Source organism: Dendropsophus ebraccatus, chromosome 4 (genome assembly GCF_027789765.1).
Source record: "Dendropsophus ebraccatus isolate aDenEbr1 chromosome 4, aDenEbr1.pat, whole genome shotgun sequence".
In the NCBI taxonomy this organism is placed as follows: domain Eukaryota; kingdom Metazoa; phylum Chordata; class Amphibia; order Anura; family Hylidae; genus Dendropsophus; species Dendropsophus ebraccatus.
The window spans coordinates 17561262-17588066 of NC_091457.1; the positions used below are offsets into that span (position 1 = coordinate 17561262).

The 26805-nt window shown below is 45.3% G+C and overlaps 1 protein-coding gene across 2 annotated transcripts; it reads right to left on the reverse strand.

The window, feature by feature from the left end:
• Positions 1 to 128: 128 nt before the first annotated feature.
• Positions 129 to 26340, reverse strand: CTTN (cortactin). Of its 2 annotated transcripts, XM_069965198.1 has the most exons (17): positions 26261 to 26340; positions 17632 to 17712; positions 16363 to 16436; positions 15787 to 15916; positions 14832 to 14942; positions 14379 to 14433; positions 12561 to 12671; positions 10537 to 10647; positions 10161 to 10271; positions 7281 to 7391; positions 5683 to 5738; positions 4979 to 5048; positions 4440 to 4588; positions 4133 to 4222; positions 3895 to 4048; positions 2179 to 2250; positions 129 to 2096 (listed from the first exon to the last, which is right to left on the reverse strand). In XM_069965198.1, exons 2-17 carry the CDS (start codon positions 17710 to 17712, stop codon positions 1960 to 1962), a joined length of 1623 nt encoding a protein of 540 aa, XP_069821299.1. In that variant the 5' UTR covers positions 26261 to 26340; the 3' UTR covers positions 129 to 1959. The 2 variants fall into 2 exon arrangements, with proteins under 2 accessions (XP_069821299.1, XP_069821300.1); XM_069965199.1 differs by lacking the exon at positions 7281 to 7391.
• Positions 26341 to 26805: the final 465 nt, after the last annotated feature.

Consider the following 26805-nt stretch of genomic DNA (forward strand, 5'->3'; position numbering starts at 1 on the left):
GGCAAAGCATCCCATACAAACCTGCATTATATGATCCTCGTCAGAAAAGCCATATGTTCTTATAGGGCTAGTTCATAGCACACAACATCCTCCTAGATATAGGTCAATAGACAGAGTCAGATGTTGAAGAAAAAAAAAAAAACTTTATTGAAGCTCCATTTACAAAATCATTGATCAATAATGAAGTGCTGTATGCAAAATACAGATAAAAAGAAAAAAAAAAACTAATTAAAAAAAATAAACCTGCCCAGCCTGCGTTACACCCAACAGGGGGCCCAGAATAATACCTTGTCCACTGTAAGACCCCAAACCCACAGAATTACTGATTGGTCCAAAATCCCTCAATTATAAATCAAACAGAACAAAAGTAACAGATGAGAAAGGAAGTTGGGGTACACAGTGATGTGGGGAGCGGTGAACCCCTTGTGGTCCTGCTGGGACAGATAATCAGCTTCACAGGAAAGCAGAAGATATAACAACTCCGGAGATCTTGTGGGTTGTATGATATTTTGGTCACAAACAGCGCCAATCTGATCTATTGCAGGATCTAGTATTGCAGCTTAACAGATAGGGAGGTGAAATAAATGATATCTTTCGGTCTTTCTCTTCCCTGATGGATGTTTGCAAGGTTATAAAGTCACGTTTTCTTTCTAAGCTTAAGAGTTGCAGGGGTTTGGCTGATCTGCAGCATGCACGCTTCCCCCTCCCACCTGTTCCTTGCATGACTAATGAACACAGTTTGGCTTCCAGCACTGATCCTTGTACATCAGTCCTGCAGGTCAAAAGGGGTAGGGAGGAAGGAGATGTGCATGCTGCAACTTAACACACCATTAACAACACCTGAACTTGGAAGGCAAACATGATTTTATAACCTTGCGATTGGTTAAGAGACGGATATCATTTGTTTTCTATCCCTATCAGCTGTCTGCCCAGCTTGGAGCATGATATAGAGCCAACAGATTACCTAAAAACAATGGGATCTGAAAGGGCCTGTGGATAAGAGTGGCGCTGTTGCTTGGGTAAAAGCAACCAGGTGAGAGGAGTCATTTCTGTCTAGCTGGTTGTATGAAAGGATCGAGGGCATTTCTTCCTAAATATCCTTGCACATAACCAGTAAGTGCCCGGCCATCTGGGGTTAGGGAAAGGAGTGTAACATGGAGGGCTCGCTCCCTTATGGGTGAAACACCACTTTGAAAGAAATCGAAGCAAATAAAACCAATATCTGACCCTTACTGAAGGTTTTCTTAAAGCGATAGGCTCACAGTTTTAATACGCCTCGGCCTGAGGTCATTCTGCGGTCTGCCATATGGTAATACTGGAGGAACCAGACTGATCGATAGGACGTTACAGCCAATGTGGTCAACTGCATCGGGAGAGGGAGACATGAAAAGCCAAAGGAGATGATCCTGGTGCCAAATCCCACATGGCGTGAGCGGCGACCATGGCTGGATACATGTATGGCACACAAGACACAGGGTTAGGGGAGGCTAAAAAAAAAAAAAGGAATTAAAATCAAGGTGGCTTCTTAGTAGGTAAATACAGAACCACCATCATCTATCAGACCATCCACCGGTGTGAGGAGAGACCGCTCAATAATCAGCCTTGGTCGAACTTCAGATGAAGTGAAGGCACACCTGGCAGCAAAAGGGTTAACAGCCTTTAAGATACGTTTTGCCAGCCTGCAGCAGATAACTGCAGCTTAAAAGCCTTAGAATTACTACAGAGGAAAAAAAAATATTAATGTCGTAGGCAGAACACTGCTCCCTCTCCGAAAGAATAGGAAGAGAATCGATACAATGATTTGTAGTGTAAGAATCCAGCTCAGGTACTTATGGCAAAATTCATATCAGAGAGGAACGTGCAGAACAGCGCGGCGCCCCCCGGTGACCAGAGCACCACCACTGCCGAGCACGGGGCTGTGACACAGGGTCCTCTCAAAGGGAAGACTGGCGGCTCGCTCTACTGCCGGAGCTCCACATAGTTCGCGGGGAACAGCCCATAGCGTTCCTTACAAAGCCCCCTCCACCAGCCCTCATCGATCATCTCGATATTGGTGATGATGTCATCTGGGTCAAAGGAGATCTCATCGTCGCCAGCTGGGAAAGACAAAGGTGACGTCATACTCCTGCAGCAAGGGAAAATAATTATATACATATATGTGATGGCTGTGAGACTTACCGGCCTGATAGTCATACAAAGCGATGGCAGTGATGCCCAGGTCTTCACCGTAGTCGGCATACGTGTTCTCAACTAGAAGAGAGGACAGAGAAGGAACGGTCAGGCAATCTCAATGACATTGGTCTGTACACTAATAAGTGAAAGTCCACCCTCCATTACTAACCGTACGCTTACGGGGCAGTGCTCCCCAACCTGTGGCTCTACAGCTGATAGAGACAACTCCCATCATAATGATGGACGGGTTGGGGGAAACACGTCTGTGTCTGTCACTGTTATGGGGGGGCACCCTGATGGCACTGTTAAAGAAGACCCAACAGCTCTCCCCACATGTCCATTTTATTCAATACTTGAGCATCTTTATAGCATCTCTCTGAGGGATTAGTTTATATGCTGCAAATACAAGTTTACTAAGGTGGGAGATGGGAAAGAGGCTGGAGGTACAAAAGCAAACAGACTGCAGTGAGTACACTCGCTTATCGTGATTATCTCACACTGGATTCACTGCTCAGTACTGCTCTATAATGTCCTCTATGCTGCTGCTTCTGAGGGTCTGCTATAAAGATAAAAGGAAGCAGGGTCCCCACTTCTGTGTGTGTGCAGTGTATGTGAGACACTAAAGCAGCTTGTCTACACCCACTGACTTAGAAACAACTGAAACTTAAAGATGTCTGCAGATTTATATGCAAGTTATAAATAGGGAAAAAAGCAGCTTAACCCCTTAAGGACGGAGCCAATTTCGATTTTTGCGTTTTCGTTTTTTCCTCCTTGTGCATAAAAGGCCATAGCACTTGCATTTTTCCACCTAGAAACCCACATGAGCCCTTATTTTTTGCGTCACTAATTGTACTTTGCAATGACAGGCTGAATTTTTGCATAAAGTACACTGCGAAACCAGAAAAAAATTCAAAGTGTGGTGAAATTGAAAAAAACAAAACGCATTTTGTTTATTTGGGGGAAATGTGTTTTTACGCCATACGCCCTGGGGTAAAACTGACTTGTTATGCATGTTCCTCAAGTTGTTACGATTACAACGATATGTAACATGTATAACTTATATTGTATCTGATGGCCTGTAAAAAATTCAAACCATTGTCAACAAATATACGTCACTTAAAACCGCTCCATTCCCAGGCTTATAGCGCTTTTATCCTTTGGTCTATGGGGATAACATCCCGGAGGAGCGATCTCCACCACTAGACACCAGGGAGACGCTGGATCCGGTAATCAGATGCAGCTGTCATGTTTGACATTTGCATCTGATTACTGTATTAGCGGGCACGGCGTTCGGACCGTGCCCACTAATACCTACGGTCCCGGGCTACAAGCGGCACCCGGGACCGCCGCGGTTCAGAGCGGGGTCGCCGTGCGGCCCCGCTCTGAACACCCTTACCGGCAATAGGGCGTACCTATACGCCCTTTGTCGTTAAGGGGTTAAGTATACTGACAACCGCTTATCCTGAAAAGACAAGTACAGTTTAACAACTGAGCGTTTTTATTTCCCTTGCCAATATGACGAATCTCTACACATTCTGAGAGTATCGGACTGCACAGGTAACGTCCCAGCTGTCAACTTACTTATGCAAGAGGAATAAGAGAGGGACAGCACAATGCCGAGTTCTAAGAAAACATGCTCATTATTATTCAATGAGGATTACAAATATCAAGTCAGAGGGAGCCCCACCACTTGATCAATAAATATTTGCGCAATGCTCTTACCATCTTGGTAGTCCGCGGTGTCGTATACAGCCTCTGCCTCTGGAGTTTCTGCTTTGTGGCTCACTGCCTCCTGGTAATCCGTCTGCTCCTCGTACACGTTCTCCGGTACGGCCACGGCCCTCGCTGGCTCCTTCGCATACGTTGGAGCTGCATCCTACATAAAGCAGAAGGGGAATAGTCAGTGTCTGGTATGGTTAGGTTTCTCAGGGTACATGGAGGTTTCTGTCCAGCCTCACACCTCATACACTGGGCTAGCTGGAGCTTCCTCGGACACTTTGCGGGGTCTTGGCGATGCCGGAGGAGATGGAGGTTTGGTTTTTTCTTGCTCCTGAACACAAAAATGGAATATATAGTATATAAGCACTGATTGATATCTATGCATTTGTCTGAACAGACTATTATAAACTGCTTTATAGTTATTAAACTCTATGTGAAAATTGTGAGCTATGAGGTATAAGAATATTTTCTGGTCAAGCCAGTTATCCATTAGAACTGGGGCGTAGTACTGGGTGAAAAGACCATATATTACTTGAAGTTGCACTGACCTGCAGTTTCTGACGCGCCTGCTCCTGTTCCTGTTTTTCCCGCTCCATCCTCTGTGCTCTCTCGGCCTCGGCTTTCTTTCTATCTTCTAGTTCCTTTTCCTTGGCCAAGTTTTCAAAGTTTGCCCGTATGCTGCTGGCTTTATTTCCCTCTGTGATGCAAGAAAATGGCTCGTAGGTTACCCCTAATTCTTAAAAGGAGTTTTCCTGTATAAGAGAAACTGTTCTTTCTTCCAAAAAACAGCACGACCCCTGCCGCCCCCACCCCCAGTGGAAACCTTCCCCTCTGTCGAGGATCTTTGCTATGGGCACTGTGGCACAATCACGCTGGTATAGAAAAGGGCCGAACCCAAACGGTACCAACATTGCAACTTTTATGTGCAAAATAATAGGATTGGTGTGTGTATGAGGATACATTATAAAATAGAAGGAAATGGAGACCCCCATCTAAGGCAATTTAACATGCTCTCACCTACACCAGGATAGCATGCAGATGGAGCATAGCATACATACAGGTCAGTCAGATCACCGTCAATACTCACCGGCTTCCACCGGCCGTGTTCTCTGATAACTGGAGGAGACTTTTTCCACGTCTTCAAAGGAAGCTGCTGCCTGAAATTAGCAGACGATGGTAAATACTGAGCCACTAAACTGGTCGGCAATGAATAAGATGACAAGTAAAGTGACAACCAAAAAAAAAAAAAATACATCTTCCTAAGGCCTTATTACACCAACAGATCTGACGACAGATTATTTGCCAAAGATTTGACGCCAAACCAAGGAGTGGATTAGAAAAGAGGAGAAATCCAGTCTTTCCTTTATGACCTGTTCTCTGTTTATAGTCTGTTCCTGGGTTTGGCTTCAAATCTTTGGCAGATAATCTGTCGTCAGATCTGTTGATGGAATAGGGCCTTTAGTATACAGCTCCTCTGCAGACCACAGACTATACGCCTATGTGTCTCCATGGTTACAGACTACACAAGCTCTGTGTAGTCTGATCCTGCATCCTTGTCTATCTGTAAGAAGAGGAGGCAGAGGGATTGGAGTAACACGACTGCAGGATCACAGTGTGTGTAGTCTGTAACCATAGAGAAACAGCATGGGAACTGTGCAAAGAACAAGAATTTTTTTTGAGTTGTCAGACATGGCAGTATATTGTTTGCCAATACCTTCAGGTCTCCCCTAAGTCGGAGCCAGCAGGAATCAGCCTTTACCACAGACATTTATACTTGTAAAAGACATTTACCTTGTCCATCCGATCCTTCTGTACACCATACTTTCCACCAAACCCCTTGGAATAATCTAGAAGATGGGCAAAGGAATTACCACATAGTCACTGACACAATACATCCCTGCATATACAGGAGCGGTTCATGGTGAGCAGGATACGGTAATATAACCAGTAAACTGGCTACTGCTGTATGTGTCCTGTACTGATCCGGAGTGAACCCGGGGAGCCCTACGTGTCTGGAATCCAAACCCCCACTGAGTAGCTCAGGGGGGGAAATAAAGAGAAAAACTCTAAATTTTTTATTTATTTTTTCCTAAATCCTGGTTCTATTTTATTAACTAGTCCAAAATGTCTTTAAATGTCAGCTTGATATGGAAAATAGGTATATAACGCAATATATTCTTGCTATGAGCGACCAACAACGCTGGATTGATCATAGTCGTTCAAACAGACCAATTCCACACCACCTGCTCTTATAGTCAACTTTATTTGGTGACCACAAGAGTCCAGGAGGTGGAGCCGAGCAGTTTAAGTAAGTTTGGTATGAGCCTGTAGCTCTTACCAAGAACATGAGCCGACAGACTCCCTGTAACACTACGGCTATGCTCTACTTACCTGAATCATCGTCCTCAGCTCCTCCCAAAACCTGAAAAAGGATTTTCCTCAAATAGTATTTTGTCAATATAGACAAATCGGACATCTGGGCTTCATTCTCAGTCATCCGGCCGCAGAGAATTAAAGGGAACCTGTCAGGAGTTACACGCTGCCCGAAATGACAGGCTCTCTCTGCACTCGGCAAACCGGGCTCGGAGCCATCTGGGGGCGAGTCTCAGCCAGCTTTGCCCCCTTAGATTGATAAATCAAGCCTCAAACCCTGTTCCCACATTATATTAAAACTCTGATTTCTCTGAAATGCTGCAGTAAATAATAGATTACTGTATGTTATAAGCAGCCTGTCCCTGTCGGGCAGCATGAATTTCCCTTTAAATATATTTATGTACAAGATGTTTAAAGTGTAGAAACATGTCAAATGTTTTGATCAGACAGAGTCTGGGTGCTCAGACCGGTGGCTGAGCACTGACTTACATTAGGAGTCCATCACTGTCCTATGGCTCAGGTCTGGAAGAGAACAAACTTCTCCCAGCTTAATCTTAGAAAAAATTAAAAAAAATAAAAAATAAAAAAATTTGATTGAGGTTCAGGCCCTCAAACCCCGACTGATCAAAACATTTCACCTCAAAAGTTTTTTGTTTAGTTTTTTTTTTTAAAGCGACAGTGCCCATTTAATCACTCTATGCTAATAAGTTCTTAACTTTCCAATAATCTTCACTTTCAGACTAGAATAAAAAAAATGGAAAATCTGCAGCGTGTTCATGATCCATTCTGAAAGAGGTGGATTTTCGGACATTGTGACTGGTATTAGAATAAATCTGTATGGCGGTCCCTAGCCATTAGTGTGAGGCACCCACTTCCCACAGCATAGCAGTAGTACAGGTTACAGGGAGGAAGGAGACATAGGAGAAGCATTGCACTGATAGATGTGAAAATTAGACAGTAAGAGACAGCGGAGAACACGGACCACATGTAACATGGAGCGGAGGGTAGCAGAATACCTTTTTGGGATTCGTGGAGCTGAAGTTTCTCTTGGTGATCCCAGCCCAGCGCACACTTGTCTTGTCTGTCTGTCTGTACACCAAACTTTCCTCCAAACCCTTTCACATAGTCTACGCACACAGAAATCCACGTGCCATTAAACGGGAATGAGACACACCCCATGCACATTGAACAGGTTATGAGTTACTGACACCTGCCGCTGCTTAGTACCCGGTAAGACAAGTGACGTTATATTGGGATGAGGCTACTAAATGAAAAATGGCTTGAACAATTGTCTGTATTGCTTTAGAGAAGGGCCATTTGATGGACATGACAAACGTGAAAACCATGTCTGAATATCTTACTTCTAGCCTGAGATATGAGGAGTTGAAGTTACAGGCCCAAAGCCTGAGGCTGCACTACTGAGAGCCATATATCTTCCTGTAATGTGTCAGGGAAGCTAACCTGTTCCCACCGGGCTTGTATACAAGTAGTCACATGGTCTAAGGCAATACATTATCCACAAATTATACAGCTACATTATTGTAGCTGATGGGATGAAATAGAAACATGCCATCAGTAGTGCAGCCTCAGACTTTGGGCCTGTAACTCTATATAGAGTATATATCTGCATTGAAAAGTGATATTAAAAAGCAGTTTTCACAATTTCAATGTTCCAGAAACAGTCTCTCTTTAAGGGGCTTCTTTATAGTAGCTAGATACATACTAGGACATACTGATTTACAATACTAATATACTGTGGTTTCACATGAGGAAATACCACTATACATATGGTAAAAGCATATTATATATTAAACAACGTATTACGAGGAGTTGCTATTGAGGCTCAGTTGGGGACAAGGCTAGCTGAAATATCAGGCCCCTCGATACAAGACAATTGAAACAAGGTTGTTGTATGATCTAAGAGGGATATAGGTAATGGGGGGGGGCAGTAGCAGGTCAGTGATTCTCCCCATAGCGCCCCCTCCATGCAGCACACAGGAATGTTACATAGAACTGGTCCATAAACAGAGGAGGAACAGGCAAGAGACACTCAGTATATAAGAACCAGATCTCCAACAATCATAGGGACCAATGGTGGCAGCATTTCAGAAATTGTATTATATATAATTATATATATATATATAATTATAAATATAAATATAAATATATATATATATATATATATATATATATATATATATATATATATATATATATATATATATATTAAAAGGAATGATTCTAAAGACTAAAGAGGGCAAAATCATTATCCTGGCAAAAATTTACCAACCCCTAGGGATCATATGGGAAGCATCCTGGGCCAGGAGACAGGCTTTTTGTGTGTCCAGGAGGTTGACCCTTTTAGCTAAGTGCCCAGGAGGCGGATCCTTTTTGCTAAGTGCCCAGGAGGTGGACCCTTTTTGCCAAGTAGAAAAAAACAAGTGCTGGCCCTTGCATATACCCTAAATTTTGTTTGTTTTTTTCGGTTTGGCTCTATATACAGGCCCCTTTTGGGAGCATCCCGTCCAAGGGTATTGCCAGCTTTGCAGTCTCCCTGTCCCAGTAGCATCCAGGATTGCACCAGGCAGACTACCACTGTACCCCAGGAGATCATCCTAGGGGTGATATGCATATAGCCCAAGGGGCAGAAAGGTGAGCAGTTCTACACCACCACACCTCACATATGCTACACAAGGTGCCTAGCCGTTTGTCTTTTTCTTTCCCTTTTCTACCTTTATGCTAAGTGTCCAGGGGGTGGGCCCTTTATGCTAAGTGTCCAGGGGGTGGGCCCTTTATGCTAAGTGTCCAGGGGGTGGGCCCTTTATGCTAAGTGTCCAGGGGGTGGGCCCTTTATGCTAAGTGTCCAGGGGGTGGGCCCTTTATGCTAAGTGTCCAGGGGGTGGGCCCTTTATGCTAAGTGTCCAGGGGGTGGGCCCTTTATGCTAAGTGTCCAGGGGGTGGGCCCTTTATGCTAAGTGTCCAGGGGGTGGGCCCTTTATGCTAAGTGTCCAGGGGGTGGGCCCTTTATGCTAAGTGTCCAGGGGGTGGGCCCTTTATGCTCTGTGTACCCGCTGAACTCTCCTCTCAGCACTAAATAGTAGTCTACTAATTGGGTCCTGTCACTCAAAACAGAGGATGGGCCAGGGTATGTTTTTAGGCAGAAAAAAAAAGAAAGAAGTGAAAGATGTGAGTTCACCTTATCGTGGTGAGGCAGTTTACGCTGTTTGCAAATGGTAACCAAAAGACTCATTATTTTTGTGGGAATTTTTTTTGCCAGTTGGGGGGGCTGCTTTTAACTATTTTCATGACTGTGCTGGGTCTGTATCTTGCGGTTTTGGTGAGCTGTTGCATTTTTCTGTGTTTTTGTGTGTTTGCAATTTCAGCTATGGCAACGTGCTCCTGCCTAGTGTGAACGGTGTTCTAGGAGAGCTGACCAATTTTTTTCTTTTTTTCTGTGTTCCAGTTGGGGGAGTGGCTGCCTCTATTTGGTTGTGCACTCCACCTAGGTGGTGCAATAATTTTTGCAGGTATTATTTTTTTGACGACTGCATGTTTTTCTAATTTTGGATAACCCCTTTGAAGCATTACTGTTATAGAAGGCCAATGTGTGAGATATATATACACAGCTATCTACATACTGCCACCATTAGTGCCGAAATATTAAGTATCACCACAAGCGTCAAACCTAAAGAAAATGTAAAGGTTAGTCATCTTGTTATTTTTGTTGCTTTTCACTCTTTAGGTACCACAATCTATGACTTGTAGGTACGGAATCACGCTGGTCATCTAACACCCTGAGCTTGTATCCACCATGGCACACTGCGCCGTGTGAGATACAGACGCGGGCTCAACATGTCCCCGCATAGGAGCAAAAAGAAGCTGTAATAATACTGAACCTTTCTGGGATTCGTGCTTCTCGGTCTTGCCTTGATACTCATACCCCACGGCGCTCTTGTCTACATTGTCCTTATCGATGCCGTATTTACCACCAAAACCTTTGGAATAATCTGCAGATTGAAGACACATTGCAAGATTGTTTGTCTGGCCAGAAGTCTAGAACACGTACTGACCCATGTAGAAATGTGTACATGACAAACAGAATCCTAAATTGTAAGACTTAAGCCACCCCGCCTTCAAAACATCACCAATACTAAGAAAGGCCATTTTATGTTAAATCACATAAGCCCCGCCCCCGAGGTTCCATTTATAGTACAGTACTAGGAGAAGCAGCAATGTATGGAAATGGATACATGTTCCCTCTGCCTTACAAACCTTTCTGGGACTCATGTTTTTCAGTCTTTCCTTGGTAATCGAATCCTACGGCGCTCTTATCCACGCGGTCTGCCTGGACACCGAATTTACCACCAAAACCGGCGGTGTAATCTGCAAAAACGAGAAAAGAGTATAATAGCTTTAGAAAAAAAAAAAAAAAAAAATAGTCCAAATTTTGCAGTTAGTGACCTATAATTTTTTTTTAATTTGTTTGCTGTAAATAAAAAAATTGTAAGAAAAAAAACAGAAAATATAAGCAAATAAAAAGTATGCTATGGGGCTCAGCCATCTCTAATTATGCCCCTGCCCATAACCCTAGGCTCTACAGATCACAAGACAGCAGTTTGGCCAAAACTGCTCCAGGAAAGGCGCAGGACGCCCTTGGTGGCTAACCTTGCCCTATATATGCTCTAGTGCAGGGGTAGGGAACCTTGGCCCTCCAGTTGTTTCAAAACTACAACTCCCATAATGCCTGGACAGCTAAAGCTTTGGCTGTCCAGGCATGACGGGAGTTGTCAACTGGAGGGCCAAGGTTGCCTACTCCTGCTCTAAATGTACATGGCAGACTTGACAAACAGTATTTTCAATTGCAAATAAGAGAAACAGATCGTTGATCTCAGGGAGACTGGCCGAAAATAACACTGCCGGCTGCTAGTAAAGGCGCTCAATGCAGTGAAGTCCTAGGTGCATTGCCCCCTGGGAGACATGAATAAGCAAAAGAAGAGCCAGTAGAGCCTCATTAAAGAGTCTCAAAACACAGGACTAGCCAGATATCCCTCTGGGAAGGACCCGGCCATGGGGTGGCTCCTGTAAGGAAACCACCATATTAAGTGGCCCTATAAGTCAATGTAATGACAAGGGAAAAACCAAGGCCATGTATCCATCCACATACAGCTGTTTCGGGGGTGTTGCCCCTCATCAGTGTGGAGCAGGATTCTGGCTAGGTGGGAGCAATGCCTAGTAGAGCCATAAGAGAAACAGATCACTGATCTCAGGAAGACCAGCCAAACGATAACACTGCCAGCTGCTAGTGAAAGGGCTCAATGCAGTGAAATCCCACTTGCATTGCCCCCTGGGAAACATGAATATGCCAAAGAGGAGCCCGTGGAGCCCCTCCAGGAAACAGCTGTCTGTGGATGGATACCTAGCCTTGGTTTTTCCCTTGTCATTACATTGACTTATAGGGCCACTTAATATGGTGGTTTCCTTACAGGAGCCACCCCATGGCCGGGTCCTTCCCAGAGGGATATCTGGCTAGTCCTGTGTTTCGAGACTCTTTAATGAGGCTCCACGGGCTCTTTTGCAATTGCAAATAAGAAAAATGGCGGCATCTCTATGATAAATGGTCTCGGCTCTATCTTCGCCATTACTGTATTAATGACGGCACATGATCACATAGAATTGCTATTCCCCGCGGTCCTGGGGTCCTTGTACGCTCCTCATAACATCCATCTGTTTCCAGACAAGCACGACTACTCCTGGCATCTAAAACTCGTAAACTAATTTAGGATAAGTGCCTGCACGCTCATCCCGCTGATTAACCTCTGCTACATCCAAAATCCTCTAATCCTTCCAAAATTACTAAACACTCACAAAGGGAAAGACTGTGACTAACTCATTTAGGTTATAGCACAATGGTGAGTGGTGACACGGCATAGATGGATGATGGTTGTATGAAATGGGTAAGGCCCCCTTAAGGCCCGAATCCACAAAATGATTAATGTCGGCTGATCGTTGAAGTCGTTTGCTGCCATCGCACCCGTGGTATAGGAGCAGCGGCAGCAGACCGCCGTTATATCCTATGGGCTGCCCGGACGATCAGCGAACGCCCGGGCAACACCCCCCCCCCCCCCCCCCCCCCCCAGCGCTAACAGGTGCTTTAGACTCTGGGAACGGTCATTGTTCTCTCGTCTCTTCTCAGAATGAATGAGCGATACTTCCTAGGAAGACAAACCCCCCCCTCCAGCACGGTCTGCGCTCCCTAGTCGCCGGCCGCTTCTCACGTTCCTCATTCTGACACCAACCTTTCTGGGATTCATGCTTCTCCGTTTTGCCCTTGTAGTCAAAGCCGACGGCGCTCTTGTCCACACGGTCAGCTTGGACGCCGTATTTTCCCCCAAAGCCGCTGGTGTAATCTAAAAAGAGTTGTGACACGGATGTGTTATTCCAAAGCTGTCAGAGTCCGGCAACATCTCGGCTGGAATACACTATACCTGAGCCGTCGTATCCCTCTATACACTATACCTGAGCCGTCATATCCCTCTATACACTATACCTGAGCCGTCATATCCCTCTATACACTATACCTGAGCAGTCATATCCCTCTATACACTATACCTGAGCAGTCATATACTTCTATACACTATACCTGAGCAGTTATATACCTTCTATACACTATACCTGAGCCATCATATCCCTCTATACACTATACCTGAGCCATCATATCCCTCTATACACTATACCTGAGCTGTCATATCCCTCTATACCCGAGCCGTCGTATCCCTCTATACACTATACCCGAGCAGTCATATACCTTCTATAAACTATACCTGAGCCATCATATACTTCTATACACTATACCTGAGCCGTCATATACCTTCTATACACTATACCTGAGCCGTCGTATCCCTCTATACACTATACCTGAGCAGTCATATACCTTCTATACACTATACCTGAGCAGTCATATCCCTCTATACACTATACCTGAGCCGTTGTATCCCTCTATACACTATACCCAAGCAGTCATATCCCTCTATACACTATACCTGAGCAGTCATATACCTTCTATACACTATACCTGAGCCGTCATATCCCTCTATACACTATACCTGAGCCGTCATATCCCTCTATACACTATACCTGAGCCGTCATATCCCTCTATACACTATACCTGAGCCGTCATATCCCTCTATACACTATACCTGAGCAGTTATATACCTTCTATACACTATACCTGAGCAGTCATATACCTCTATACACTATACCTGAGCCGTCATATCCTTCTATATACTATGAGTGTATTATACTGGATGTAAATCAGGATCAGTAATGTAATGTTTGTACACAGTGACCCCCCACCAGCAGAATAGTGAGTGCAGCTCTGGAGTATATTACAGGATGTAACTCAGGAGCAGTAATGTAATGTATGTACACAGTGACTCCACCAGCAGAATAGTGAGTGCAGCTCTGGGGTATATTACAGGATGTAACTCAGGAGCAGTAATGTAATGTATGTACACAGTGACTCCACCAGCAGAATAGTGAGTGCAGCTCTGGGGTATATTACAGGATGTAACTCAGGATCAGTACAGGATAAGTAATGTATGCACACAGTGACCTCACCAGCAGAATAGGGAGTGCAGCTCTGGAGTATAATACAGGATGTAACATGTGGCCAAACCATAATCAATTTTGTACTTAAAATTGTAACCATAATCATTACTATGTTCACTGCAAACATTCCAATATAACATACTCATGCCACAACTCTCGTGTTTCTAAAGTGTACCTGCTGCTTTAATAAAAGTTCAACGATTGACAAGTTTTGATAGGTCGGTTAATGAGTATATACAGCAATAGACTTGCATTATGGGATCATCTCTGTCACCCAGTACAAATGAATGTGCTTAGTGTTCGTATCAAAACTTCTCATGCGTCTCTAGGACATATTAAAAGTTTTTTTATTCTTCTTTCAATGACTCATTCTAATGCCCAGATATGTAATATCTCATACAATAAAATACAAAACCTGCACTGCGGAATCTGTTGTCGCTATACAAATAAATATTATTATTATTATTTTAATTATTATTATATAAGAGCTGCATTCAGCCTCCTACCTTTCTGGGACGCATGTTTCTCAGTCTTGCCTTGGTAATCAAAGGTCATAGCCGACTGTAGAAGAGAACCAAGGTTAGAGGTTGTGTAATGTAATAGAAAACCCATCAATTGCAGCTAAGAAACTGCACATATTACCATACTGTATTCATCAATGAACAATTACATAGACTGTAGGCTTTTTTTATACTGTTTGTTAAGTACCATATGTTGGGGCTATATGTTCTTGTATAGCAGGGGTAGGGAACCTTCGGGCCTCCAGCAGATGCAAAATTACAATTCCCATCATGCCTGGACAAGCCATGGCTGTCCAGGCATGATGGGAATTGTAATTTTGCAGCAGCTGTTTGTTGTATAAGATGACCATATAGTATAGAATGCAAAATGAGGCCTGAACAAAGTGTAATTGGAATACACAGTACATAAGCAATGAGCATATGGCATGTAGGATGTACCTGATCCACACGGTCTGTCTGAACGCCAAATTTTCCTCCGAAACCCTTCACCGAATCGGACTGTGAGCAGTGCTTGGCCAGCTTAGCCTGGTATTCGTGTCCCACGGCGCTCTAGGAAGAGAAGGAGAAGTCTTTCATCAGTGCTCATGGTAGTATAGTACCAGTATAACTAGCAGTGTGTTAACTATCTCCAGTGCCCTGACTGGTTTGGCACAAGAAGCAGGAACCCCTGGAGTGAGAGCTCCCCCCCCACCGCTTCCCGTTCCCAGCTCGCAGGCAGCCATTGTACATGTGAGTGAGGAAGCGGCTCGGCATGAGGCTTGGGTATCAGCTGCCAGACGCTTCAATAGCTCCTTTAACACAGTCGTCTCATTTAGTGGCTGCTTCCTGGCGTATAACATCAGCTCTGCGAGCAGGCCCCGACAATCTGTCAGCCAAGTCGCAGCCAAGCCAGGCCGGGTACATAGAGACCTGACTGCAGCAAGCAGTAACGTGCAGATGTTACATACATGTCAGGATGTAAGTTATTAGCTATACCCCTAACCCCCTATAAACCTGAAGAACACTTGTGTTTTATTACAGTAAAACACCTTAAAAAGGTAGTTCAGCAAGAAACTGGTGCCAGAAAGTGCCAAAAATATGTAATTTACTTCTACTAAAAAAAAATCTTCAGTCTTCCAGTACTTATCAGCTGCTGTATGTCCTGCAAGAAATTATGTATTCTTTTCATTCTGGAGAGCAGGAGAGGTTTTCTATGGGGATTTGCTGCTGCTCTGTTTCTGACACGGACAGAGGTGGCGGCAGAGAGCACTGTGTCAGACTGGAAAGAATACACCACTTCCTGCAGGACATACAGCAGCTGATAAGTACTGTAAGACTGTAATAAATTACAAATCTACATAAATTTTTGTACTACCACAAAAAAAAAAAAAAAAAACTGAGCTCCACTATTTACCTTGTCCATGCGGTCCTGCTCCACACCAAACTTTCCTCCATAACCGTGAGAGGCTTTGGGGCCTTCCTCCAGTTCTTGCTGCTTCAGGGAGTGGTGCTCTTGGGAGACATTTTCCCTCAATTTATGAATGCTAAAGGAAAAACAGAGAAGAAAAGAAATATATCATTGCTGGCCTAGGTAACAACGGATAAAATCCAATACTTACAATCCTATACGTCACCCTGTAACACGTTACCCTCCCCCTGCATACTACTCTATATACAGCCTGAGTGAGCTGTCCTCCAAGGATTCTCTCCCCCCTGTCCATCTGAGCTACTGTGTAACCCCATCCCCCTGACAGCAATGTTCACCTGCAGTATATATCTTCTTTACGCTCAGTGGCAGCTAAATGGTAGGAAATGTATAATAAAGACCATTTAGAAAGTTGCTTCATTCTGCATTAAGGAAGCAAATCAGCTATTAAAGATCAGTGTAAATGTGTCTATTGTCTTTAAGAGACTTGGCAGGAACCAGTATTACAGGTTTTCACATTCATACAATTTTAATAAGCCGCTTCCAGCTATGCACATTACTTACTTGATGTGTTCCTGGTGCCCAGATCCTTCCACAGTTTTTGCTCCCCATCTCTGTTCCTTCTCACTGAGGTCATTCTAAAAAAATAAAAAGATAAAAATTAAAATGTTTATAGTATTGCTTTTCATTCAGAAATCAGCTCTGGATTTGACTGGAGGGGTAGGGGAGGGAGTAGGGGTGCATGCTGCTGCTCAGCCTCAATGACTCTTGAGCTTAGAAGGAAAACATGATTTTATAACTTGGCAAACAGCCATCAGCTTTGAGACAGATATCACTGCTTTATCTCCTCAGCAGCAGCCCATGTCTGTCATTCAGAGTATTATATACATTTCCTTATGTGTTTAGAACATTGTATTACAGCCTAATGCTATAACCCTTATGTTATACAGCTCTGGAGACCTTTTAGGCCGGAAGCCCGCAGGATATAGATAAGGATTCTGGAGTTGAGGTGACAATAGGAAACCTCAGTGTGACGTAGTAAGGGTTAAATAACTGGGATCCGCGTTCTCTCTGATCACAGCTGTCAAACAGCCACCCCTTAAAGGGGTACTCCAGAGAAAAAAAAATATATATAAAAAATAGTTCTTAATTTCAACTGATGTAAGAAAATTATTCAGATTTGTACACTAATTCTATCTCGAAATCTCAAGTGTTCCAGTATGTATCAGCTGCTGTATGTCCTGCAGGAAGGATACTCTCCAGTGTGACACCTCTGTCCATGTCAGGAACTGTCCAGAGCAGGAGAGATTTTCTCCTGCTCTGGACAGTTCCTGACATGGACACAGGTGGCAGAAGAGAGCACAGTGTCAGACTGGAAAGAATAAACCACTTCCTGCAGGACATACAGCAGCTGATAAGTACTGGAAGACTTTTGCATAGAAGTAAATTGCAAATCTATATAACTTTCTGATACCAAACAGTTTTTCTCACTGGAGTACCCCTTTAAGTAAACGATATCTATTTACTTAGCTATTGTGTGTGTGGACCTATGTATAGGTGCACCTTACAATCCACTGTAAGACACATATGTTTACATCCGTTTTACTTCTAAACGTCCTCCCCCGACCGAAACGGACAGCTATTCGCTCAGGTTATGAGAGGCACAGACCAGCAGTAATATAGACACACAAATGGGGTAATAAATAAGTTGCAGAAATAGTAATTTTACTGACCTAAAAACTGCTTGAACGAGGTGGAAAAAAAAAAAAACATAAAAGCTTGAATGTAATAAGGGAGTAATGGAAACAAATGGGCGGCGATCGGTAAACTCACCACAAAGTCGGGATCTGTGTCCCAGTCGTCTCCATCATCCGCAGAAACGGAAAGGGAATGTCCTGCTGCAGCTTTCCACATCTGGAAGATAAAAGCCGCCACCATTATACTCCGTCAGGATACGGTGACCACATCACAGAGCAGACAGATGGGAGAGGAGCCAAAGACTTAAAGGTACAGCACACAAGGTCTTCTATAGAGGAGAGAACTGAAAGTCAAGGTTACAGTAAGACGCCATATGCTTATAATGGATGAGGGGCCCAGTACTGTAGTGGTCTCCAGATCTCCCAGCATGTCACCAACATTTCTTCCCTTTCAAACCAACTGGTGCCAGAGATTTGTAATTTATTTCTATTTAAAAAAAAAAAATCTCAAGTCTTCCAGTACTTATCGGCCGCTGTATGTCCTGCAGGAAGTGGCGTATTCTTTCCAGTCTGGAGCGCAAAAGTTTTCTATGTGGATTTTCTCCTGCTCTGGACAGTTCCTGACATGGACAGAGGTGGCGGCAGAGAGCACTGTGTCAGACTGGAAAGCATACACCACTTCCTGCAGGATATACAGCAGCTAATAAGTACTGGAAAACTTGAGAATTTTTTTTTTTAATAGAAGTAAATTACAAATTTCTGGCACCAGTTGAGTTAAAGGGAAAAAAAAAAATGGTGAACAACCCCTTTAAGGTATATCAGTATGTCATATTTCGGAAGGGGCTTAAAGGGGTTGTTCACCATTTTTTTTTTCTTTCAAATCAACTGGTGCCATAAAGTGCCAAAGATTTTTAATTCACTTCTATTAAAAAAATCTTGAGTCTTCCAGTACTTATCAGCTGCTGTGTGTCCTGCAGGAAGTGGCGTTTTCTTTTCTATCTGACACAGTGCTCTCTGCTGCCACCTCTGTCCATGTCAGGAACTGTCCAGAGCAGTAGCAAATCCCCATAGAAAACCTCAACTGATCTCTAGACTGGAAACAATACACCACTTCCTGCAGGACACACAGCAGCTGATAAGTACTGGAAGACTTGAGATTTTTTAATAGAAATAAATTACAAATCTCTGGCAACAGTTGATTTGAAAGAAAAAAAAAAATAGGTGAAAAACCCCTTTAAGTGTCCCAGTCAACAACTTTTGACACAGGGTCGCAAGGAAAGTTTTTACAAAACTTTAGACATGTCACTGTGGGACCCTGACCGACCAAAACTTTAAAGAGCAACTATTGCCTATGGTCATCGTCTGGTATTGCAGCTCCATTCAAGCTAATAGTGCAATACCAGACACGGCCCATATACGAAAGTGGCGCTGTTTCTGGAAGAAAGCAACCATCTATAACCTTCCCATTCATACTCAGTTCTGTCGCTCGATTGTTATTCCGGCCATCGGTTATCAGAACAATTGTCTCTTTGTGTCTCGGAAGCTACTTGAAGCTGCCAGAAGCCTCTCGCTCTTGTTTGTCTCTATTTCAGGCACCAGTCACACTCCGTGGATCTGGTACTTGGAGATGGCCTCTAAATCAGAGCCCTCCAGAACGCTTGTGTTATCGCTGGCTTCCTCGTGTTTATAGACAAGCTCTCCTAATGACAGAGTGTTTGCCGTCTATTCCTCACCGAGCAGCAGCAATGACAGACATGGCTGAAAACGTGTGCCAACCGCTGGACCCCTGCCCGTGACCCACATGGCTCATTCTGGAACAAAGTGCTAGATACAGAAGAATCATGACACATCAACACATGACGGGGACGCCTGCTATCTGGGGCAAACTACTTAACCCGTTGGGGGCCGATACCCGATTGGTTAAGGAAGAACTCCGACCAGACAAAATATGGAAGGATTCTTGAACGACAGGGATCTGGTATCCTAGATAACTCACTCCTACTGCTCAGATCATGATATAACTAATAGGCGACTCCAAGACACCAGGGTGGCATGACAGTCCTGGCAGTGTGGCCCAATTGGTAAGACCACCAACCACTGATTATTAAGTGAATGTTTCATATAAAATATATACTTTATATACAATTTAAAAAGGAGTCAACTTTGCATTGGATCTGGAGTAAAAGTTTGTTTCTACAGCTATTATGAAGTCTGTGTGTCACCATGGCGACAGACAACAAACTGTGTAGTCAGATTTGTGCTCCTTTCGGTAGGCCAGCAAAATGGGGACGAATGGGAGAGAGTGTGCACCAACTTTTTTAATAACTGTTAGGAGAAAAGTTCTCTCTCCTGAAGCCCCGGCATGGTCAAATGTTCATGTTCTCCATGGGAAGTTGTACCGGACAGCTCTGGCACCGGCTTATCCCTGCCAGAACAAAGGGTTGGGTGGTTATTCAGCATGCTGACCACTCTTTTCATGGTTTGGAGGCTACCATACAGCCAAACTTGCCAGTGATGATGGATACAGCCCACTTTTTATGGGTTGCATTGGCATCTTTAGATTGTAAGGCCAGACTACACAGATTAGTTTGCTGTCTGTTACCATGGACACGCATAGCCTGCATAGGAGCTGTATACACAAAATAGGAAATTTATAATGGACACTTTCTGCAAAGGTATAATGGAAGGTATATTGTTCAGTCAGGTCAAAACATAGGTACCTTGCCCAACTATATAGGACCGAATTTCCATGGCCAATTGCTGCCACCAATAGGATCTTGCCCATACTGTGCCCTGTCCTCTACTAGTCGCTTCCATCCCTCTATTGTAGTCTCCTCTCCTGATGGTCTCTCTATCCAGTGTAGCTTACGGTCCATACATAATGTATCAGTATTGAGCGTGTGTGCTCGGCTTCCTGCACGGCCATTGCTCACCACTGACAGGATGCATATGGATATCACCGCCGTCTAGATATATTTATTACCAGAGCCCAGGCTGGGAGCAGATTACTCCGGTCGCCATAACAAGTCCCAGGGCGCTCTTCAATAAAAGCCATTTATTTACGGCATCGCTGAAGAGCAGAGAGCGGCCTCCTGCAGCCGTACATCACTGCACTGTAATACTCATTACTCTATACACCACCCATCGTATAATCCCGTCCTACCAGTCCTCACCCACAGGTTCGGCTAGGTTCACACCTGCGTCAAACACTCACGTTGGGGCAATGCAGATTTTGTAGAGTCTGGCGGGGGGAGCTGCACGCTAGACACCATGGAGGCCTACAGACCCCACTCTCGTCCTCCCACCCACTTGTAATACTGCACCCGACCTGAGGACAGAGGTGGCGCTGATTTTTGGAAAAAAAAAACCTATGATTTATTTTAAGTCTATGGAGGGCCAAATCCCATAGTGTTCAGTGTTCTTTTAGGGTACAAACACACACAATTTGATGCTGTGTTCAGTTATTTAGATCTAATCTGTTGCGTATTTGCTGCGTATCGCAGCAGTAAATACGCTGCGCATACGGTGTGTTTATACCCTAAATGAGAACAAGTTTGAACACTTTAAAGCAGGGGTAGAGAACCTAGGCTCTCCAGCTGGTGGAAAAACTACAACTCCCATCATGCCTGGACAGCCAAAGGCTGTCCAGGCATGATGGGAGTTGTAGTTTTGCAACAGCTGGAGACCAAGGTTTCCTACCCCTGCTTTAAAGGGACACTCTAGAGGAAAAATACTATGTTATGCCTAGTGCAGGGTCTGAGGGAGCCCTTATAGTTACACCCCTGTACCAGGGTACATTTGGGGGAAGCACTTCTCCCTCTTCCCATAAGACTATAGCACCTTATCCCGCCTCGCTCTACACACACATAAAAGCATTGCTCAGAGCCGGATAGAAGGGCAGGCTCATCCCGCAGAGTTTTATAGCCATTTAGTCAGATTAAACGTAGTAAATGAGATGTGTAAAGCGGCGCTGTGTCCTGTAATGTCCTACACCACGCCGCCCGAACCTGCCAAATGAGTCAGGAGCCTGGACTCGCTCCAACATCACAGGATCAGCAATATTTCCCCCCCTTAGTCACAGACCACTGTATGTTCTATGCAACCTTAACCCCTCACATTCCAGGTGTGAGAGAGAGCAATGCAGGCACAGGTCTGTACACGACGAGGAACGTGCAAGCAGGAAATAGTGATCCACCGTCACACCCTCCGCCCGGGACACTTCCACATTCCCTGACATTCTCTGTTGGTGCTTATCAGATACGGCTCCATACACACACACACACACGTCGCCTTATGAATACACATGGGCGCTCCCAGGATGCAGTATGGATGCAATGGCGGAGGAGATCACCAATCACATGGAATGCACCAATATAAAGCTACGTGATGACATGGCATTCAGGGTATAGAGAGAACTCACTGAGGTTATAGCAGAGTCACACAATCTAATAGGCAGTATAGACGTAATAGTAGGGGGTCTCCCGCTCTACCAGGTTCTGCAGCATGATGCATAGGGATGTAATGGTGACCTGCCCCGGGCAGTGACTGGCTGTAATGGTGACCTGCCCCGGGCAGTGACTGGCTGTAATGGTGACCTGCCCCGGGCAGTGACTGGCTGTAATGGTGACCTGCCCCGGGCAGTGACTGGCTGTAATGGTGACCTGCCCCGGGCAGTGACTGGCTGTAATGGTGACCTGCCCCGGGCAGTGACTGGCTGTAATGGTGACCTGCCCCGGGCAGTGACTGGCTGTAATGGTGACCTGCCCCGGGCAGTGACTGGCTGTAACGGTGACCTGCCCCGGGCAGTGACTGGCTGTAACGGTGACCTGCCCCGGGCAGTGACTGGCTGTAATGGTGACCTGCCCCGGGCAGTGACTGGCTGTAATGGTGACCTGCCCCGGGCAGTGACTGGCTGTAATGGTGACCTGCCCCGGGCAGTGACTGGCTGTAATGGTGACCTGCCCCGGGCAGTGACTGGCTGTAATGGTGACCTGCCCCGGGCAGTGACTGGCTGTAACGGTGACCTGCCCCGGGCAGTGACTGGCTGTAATGGTGACCTGCCCCGGGCAGTGACTGGCTGTAATGGTGACCTGCCCCGGGCAGTGACTGGCTGTAATGGTGACCTGCCCCGGGCAGTGACTGGCTGTAATGGTGACCCGCCCCGGGCAGTGACTGGCTGTAATGGTGACCCGCCCCGGGCAGTGACTGGCTGTAATGGTGACCTGCCCCGGGCAGTCAGTAGCTGAGCAGACAGACCCTCCAAAGTCAACACATCACAGGAACCACGGAATAGCAGCTCCGGGGGATCAGGGCAGTAAGGATCCTATTCCAAAGGCTGATGGGGGCCCGATCAATATTGTAAACAAGCGCCAATCTGCTAGATCGGCACTAGTTGACTTGGTCTATTACACGGCCGATAATCATTTAGTGAGGGCTGCAGGGACATCGTCCTTGCAGCCCTTGTTTTAACACCATACATTACCTACACACGTTGCAGGTCTTCTCCTGCGCTCCTCCTTCCTCCCGTTCCCGCGCGCAGCAGCGGCTTCGGTGCGGCCTGTCTGAGCTGACAGAACGCTCAGCCAATCACTGTCCGTGGCGGTCCTGGACAGTGATTGGCTGAGCGGTCTGTCAGCTCAGACAGGCCGCACCGAAGCTGCTGCTGCTGCGCGCGGGACCAGGGGGAAGAAGGAGCGCAGGAGAAGACCTGCAACATGTGTAGGTAAAGCATGGTGCTTGTGAGATCGTCGGTCACCCACCACACATTGCTATTCTACGCAGCAATGCGCGGTCGGTGCCCGATGATTTTAGATTTGAACCTAAATAAACGATCAGCCAATAATCGTTGTCTCTATTCCACAGAGTAATAACCGGGCCGTTTCGGACAATTATCGCTCTGTGGAATAGGCTCCTATGAATGATTTACTTCTCCATCACCCTCATACTATTATTTTTTCCGGACCCCCCCTTTAAGCATTGTATAAGATGATGATGTGCAACCTACCACTACACTATATATAATTTCTCATCATCTTCAAGATCTCTGTTACTTGTCAGTGAATGAGAACTTCATCTCTCAGCCCTAAGGCCTACAAGTCTTCTCACAATTGATGCTTTGTTACAATTTCAGGCAGATACATTTATCTTCACAGATACTGTAGCAAAACTAGCAGGACAGGAGGGAAGTAGAGGAGTGACCCCCACACTACTACACTGGGTACAATAGTAACAAACCCTCGAAGTGGCCGTAATCTAGATGTGTCTGTACACGGGGGACGCGGCAGGGACCTGCCCAGGTATTTCACCTTTGGTCACAGACAGGTACAGACAATGAACTCTAAGAGCCAGTCCAACCACTCAGGGGTCGGTGTAACCTCCACAATAGGACGACCCATACAAACCAAAGTGTAGTACATTTCTAGCTCATGGTGGAAAAACCCTTTAAGTCTCTCTGACTATGTGGGTAGGGTGTTAAAAGGGACAGAAGGATAGTGAATTAAAGAAAAAAAGAGAAGGTGAGGAGTCGGGAGGGGCTGGTGACTGCAAGGAGGAGGTGGACAGAGCTGCAATCCTCAGCTTGTGGCTACAAGACTACAACTCCCAGCATGCCCCGACACACTGAAGTTGTAGATTGTCAAGAAGAGGAAAAGGCTGTCATGCCGGCCGTTGTAGTTCTGCAACAGGACGAGAGCCAATATTTGGGGATCAATAATGCAGAGCAGTGATTTGTGTCGCAGCTACAACTCCCAGCATAGAGCAATGATCCCCAACCTGTAGCTCTCCAGAAATCCCAGCACGCACTGCCAGAGGATGCTACAGCAATGAGGAGTATACAGATACTGAGGGGGAGATACAGGAGGGGTATAATGAGGAGTATACAGATACCAGGGGAAGATACAGGATATATAGGAGGGGTATACTGAGAAGTATACATAGATTGGGGGGGGGGGGGGGGGGAGAGAGGTATAGGAGGGGTATACTGAGGAGTATACATAGATTAGGGGGGGGGGAGGTATAGGAGGGGTATACTGAGGAGTATACATAGATTAGGGGGGGGAGGTATAGGAGGGGTATACTGAGGAGTATACATAGATTAGGGGGGGGGAGATATAGGAGGGGTATACTGAGGAGTATACATAGATTAGGGGGGGTAGATATAGGAGGGGTATACTGAGGAGTATACATAGATTAGGGGGGGGAGGTATAGGAGGGGTATAATGAGGAGTATATATAGATTAGGGGGGGTAGATATAGGAGGGGTATAATGAGGAGTATACATAGATTAGGGGGGGTAGATATAGGAGGGGTATAATGAGGAGTATACATAGATTAGGGGGGGATATAGGAGGGGTATACTGAGGTGTATACATAGATTAGGGGGGGATATAGGAGGAGTATACATAGATTAGTGGAGATATAGGAGAGGTATACATAGATTAGTGGAGATATAGGAGAGGTATACATAGATTAGTGGAGATATAGGAGGGGTATACATAGATTAGGGGGGGTATAGGAAGGGTATACAGATACCAGTGGGAGATATAGGATATATAGGAGGGGTATACTGAGGAGTATACATAGATTAGGGGGGGGAGGTATAGGAGGGGTATAATGAGGAGTATACATAGATTGGGGGGGAGATATAGGAGGGGTATAATGAGGAGTATACATAGATTGGGGGGGGAGATATAGGAGGGGTATAATGAGGAGTATACATAGATTGGGGGGGAGATATAGGAGGGGTATAATGAGGAGTATACATAGATTAGGGGGGGTAGATATAGGAGGGGTATAATGAGGAGTATACATAGATTAGGGGGGGTAGATATAGGAGGGGTATACTGAGGTGTATACATAGATTAGGGGGGGATATAGGAGGAGTATAATGAGGAGTATACATAGATTAGGGGGGGTAGATATAGGAGGGGTATACTGAGGTGTATACATAGATTAGGGGGGGATATAGGAGGAGTATACATAGATTAGTGGAGATATAGGAGAGGTATACATAGATTAGTGGAGATATAGGAGGGGTATACATAGATTAGGGGGGGGGGTATAGGAAGGGTATACAGATACCAGTGGGAGATATAGGATATATAGGAGGGGTATACATAGATTAGGAGGGAAATATAGGAGGGGTATACATAGATTAGGGGGGATATAGGAGGGGTATACATAGATTAGGGGGGGAATATAGGAGGGGTATACATAGATTGGGGGGGGGGGATATAGGAGGGGTATACTGAGGTGTATACATAGATTAGTGGGGGATATAGGAGGAGTATACATAGATTAGGGGGGATATATAGGAGGGGTATACTGAGGAGTATACATAGATTAGGGGGGGGGGAGATATAGAAGGAGTATACATAGATTAGTGGAGATATAGGAGGGTTATACATAGATTATGGGGGGGGGGTATAGGAAGGGTATACAGATACCAGTGGGAGATATAGGATATATAGGAGGGGTATACTGAGGAGGAGTCCATGAATGGGGGAGGGGGTGAGTATATAGAGCTATAGTATAATAATGGGGGCTGGAGGTGGATATAGGGACCGCATTAGATATACATGGTGCCGGGCTATGGTGACAGGCTGAGGGGCTCAGGATGCTGTGACAGGGGGGATAAACCCTCCGAGGAGGGAGAGGTGACAGCGGCTGCACAGCCCGTACAGGAAGCCGGGGAGGGGGGATACAGACAGGACAGAGCCCACATATATACGGATATATAGAGATATATAAGCGCCGCATCTCCTCACCCTGCTCCCGGCCGCGGCTCCGCTCTGGACTCTGGAGGGAGGGGTCTGCCTGTCGGTATCCCACTTCCTGTCTCTCCCGATCTGACGTCAGCCCAGTCACGTGATTATCCCGGTCTCTCTCTCTCTCTCTCTCTCTCTCTCCTGAGCGCAGAGATCACGTGATGCCTGGAATGTTACATTGTATCGTGTGTGATCAGTGCTGATCGCTGTGTGTTCTGTGTACAGTGTGTATGTACCGAGCTGCTAACCATCTGTAATCATATATGGGTACATCCTGTAGTATACTCCAGAGCTGCACTCACTATTCTGCTGGTGGGGTCACTGTGTACATACATTACATTACTGATCCTGTACTGATCCTGAGTTACATTCTGTATTATAATCCAGAGCTGCACTCACTATTCTGCTGGTGGGGTCACTGTGTACATACATTACATTACTGATCCTGTACTGATCCTGAGTTACATTCTGTATTATAATCCAGAGCTGCACTCACTATTCTGCTGGTGGGGTCGCTGTGTACATACAATGGTTTGCAATAAATT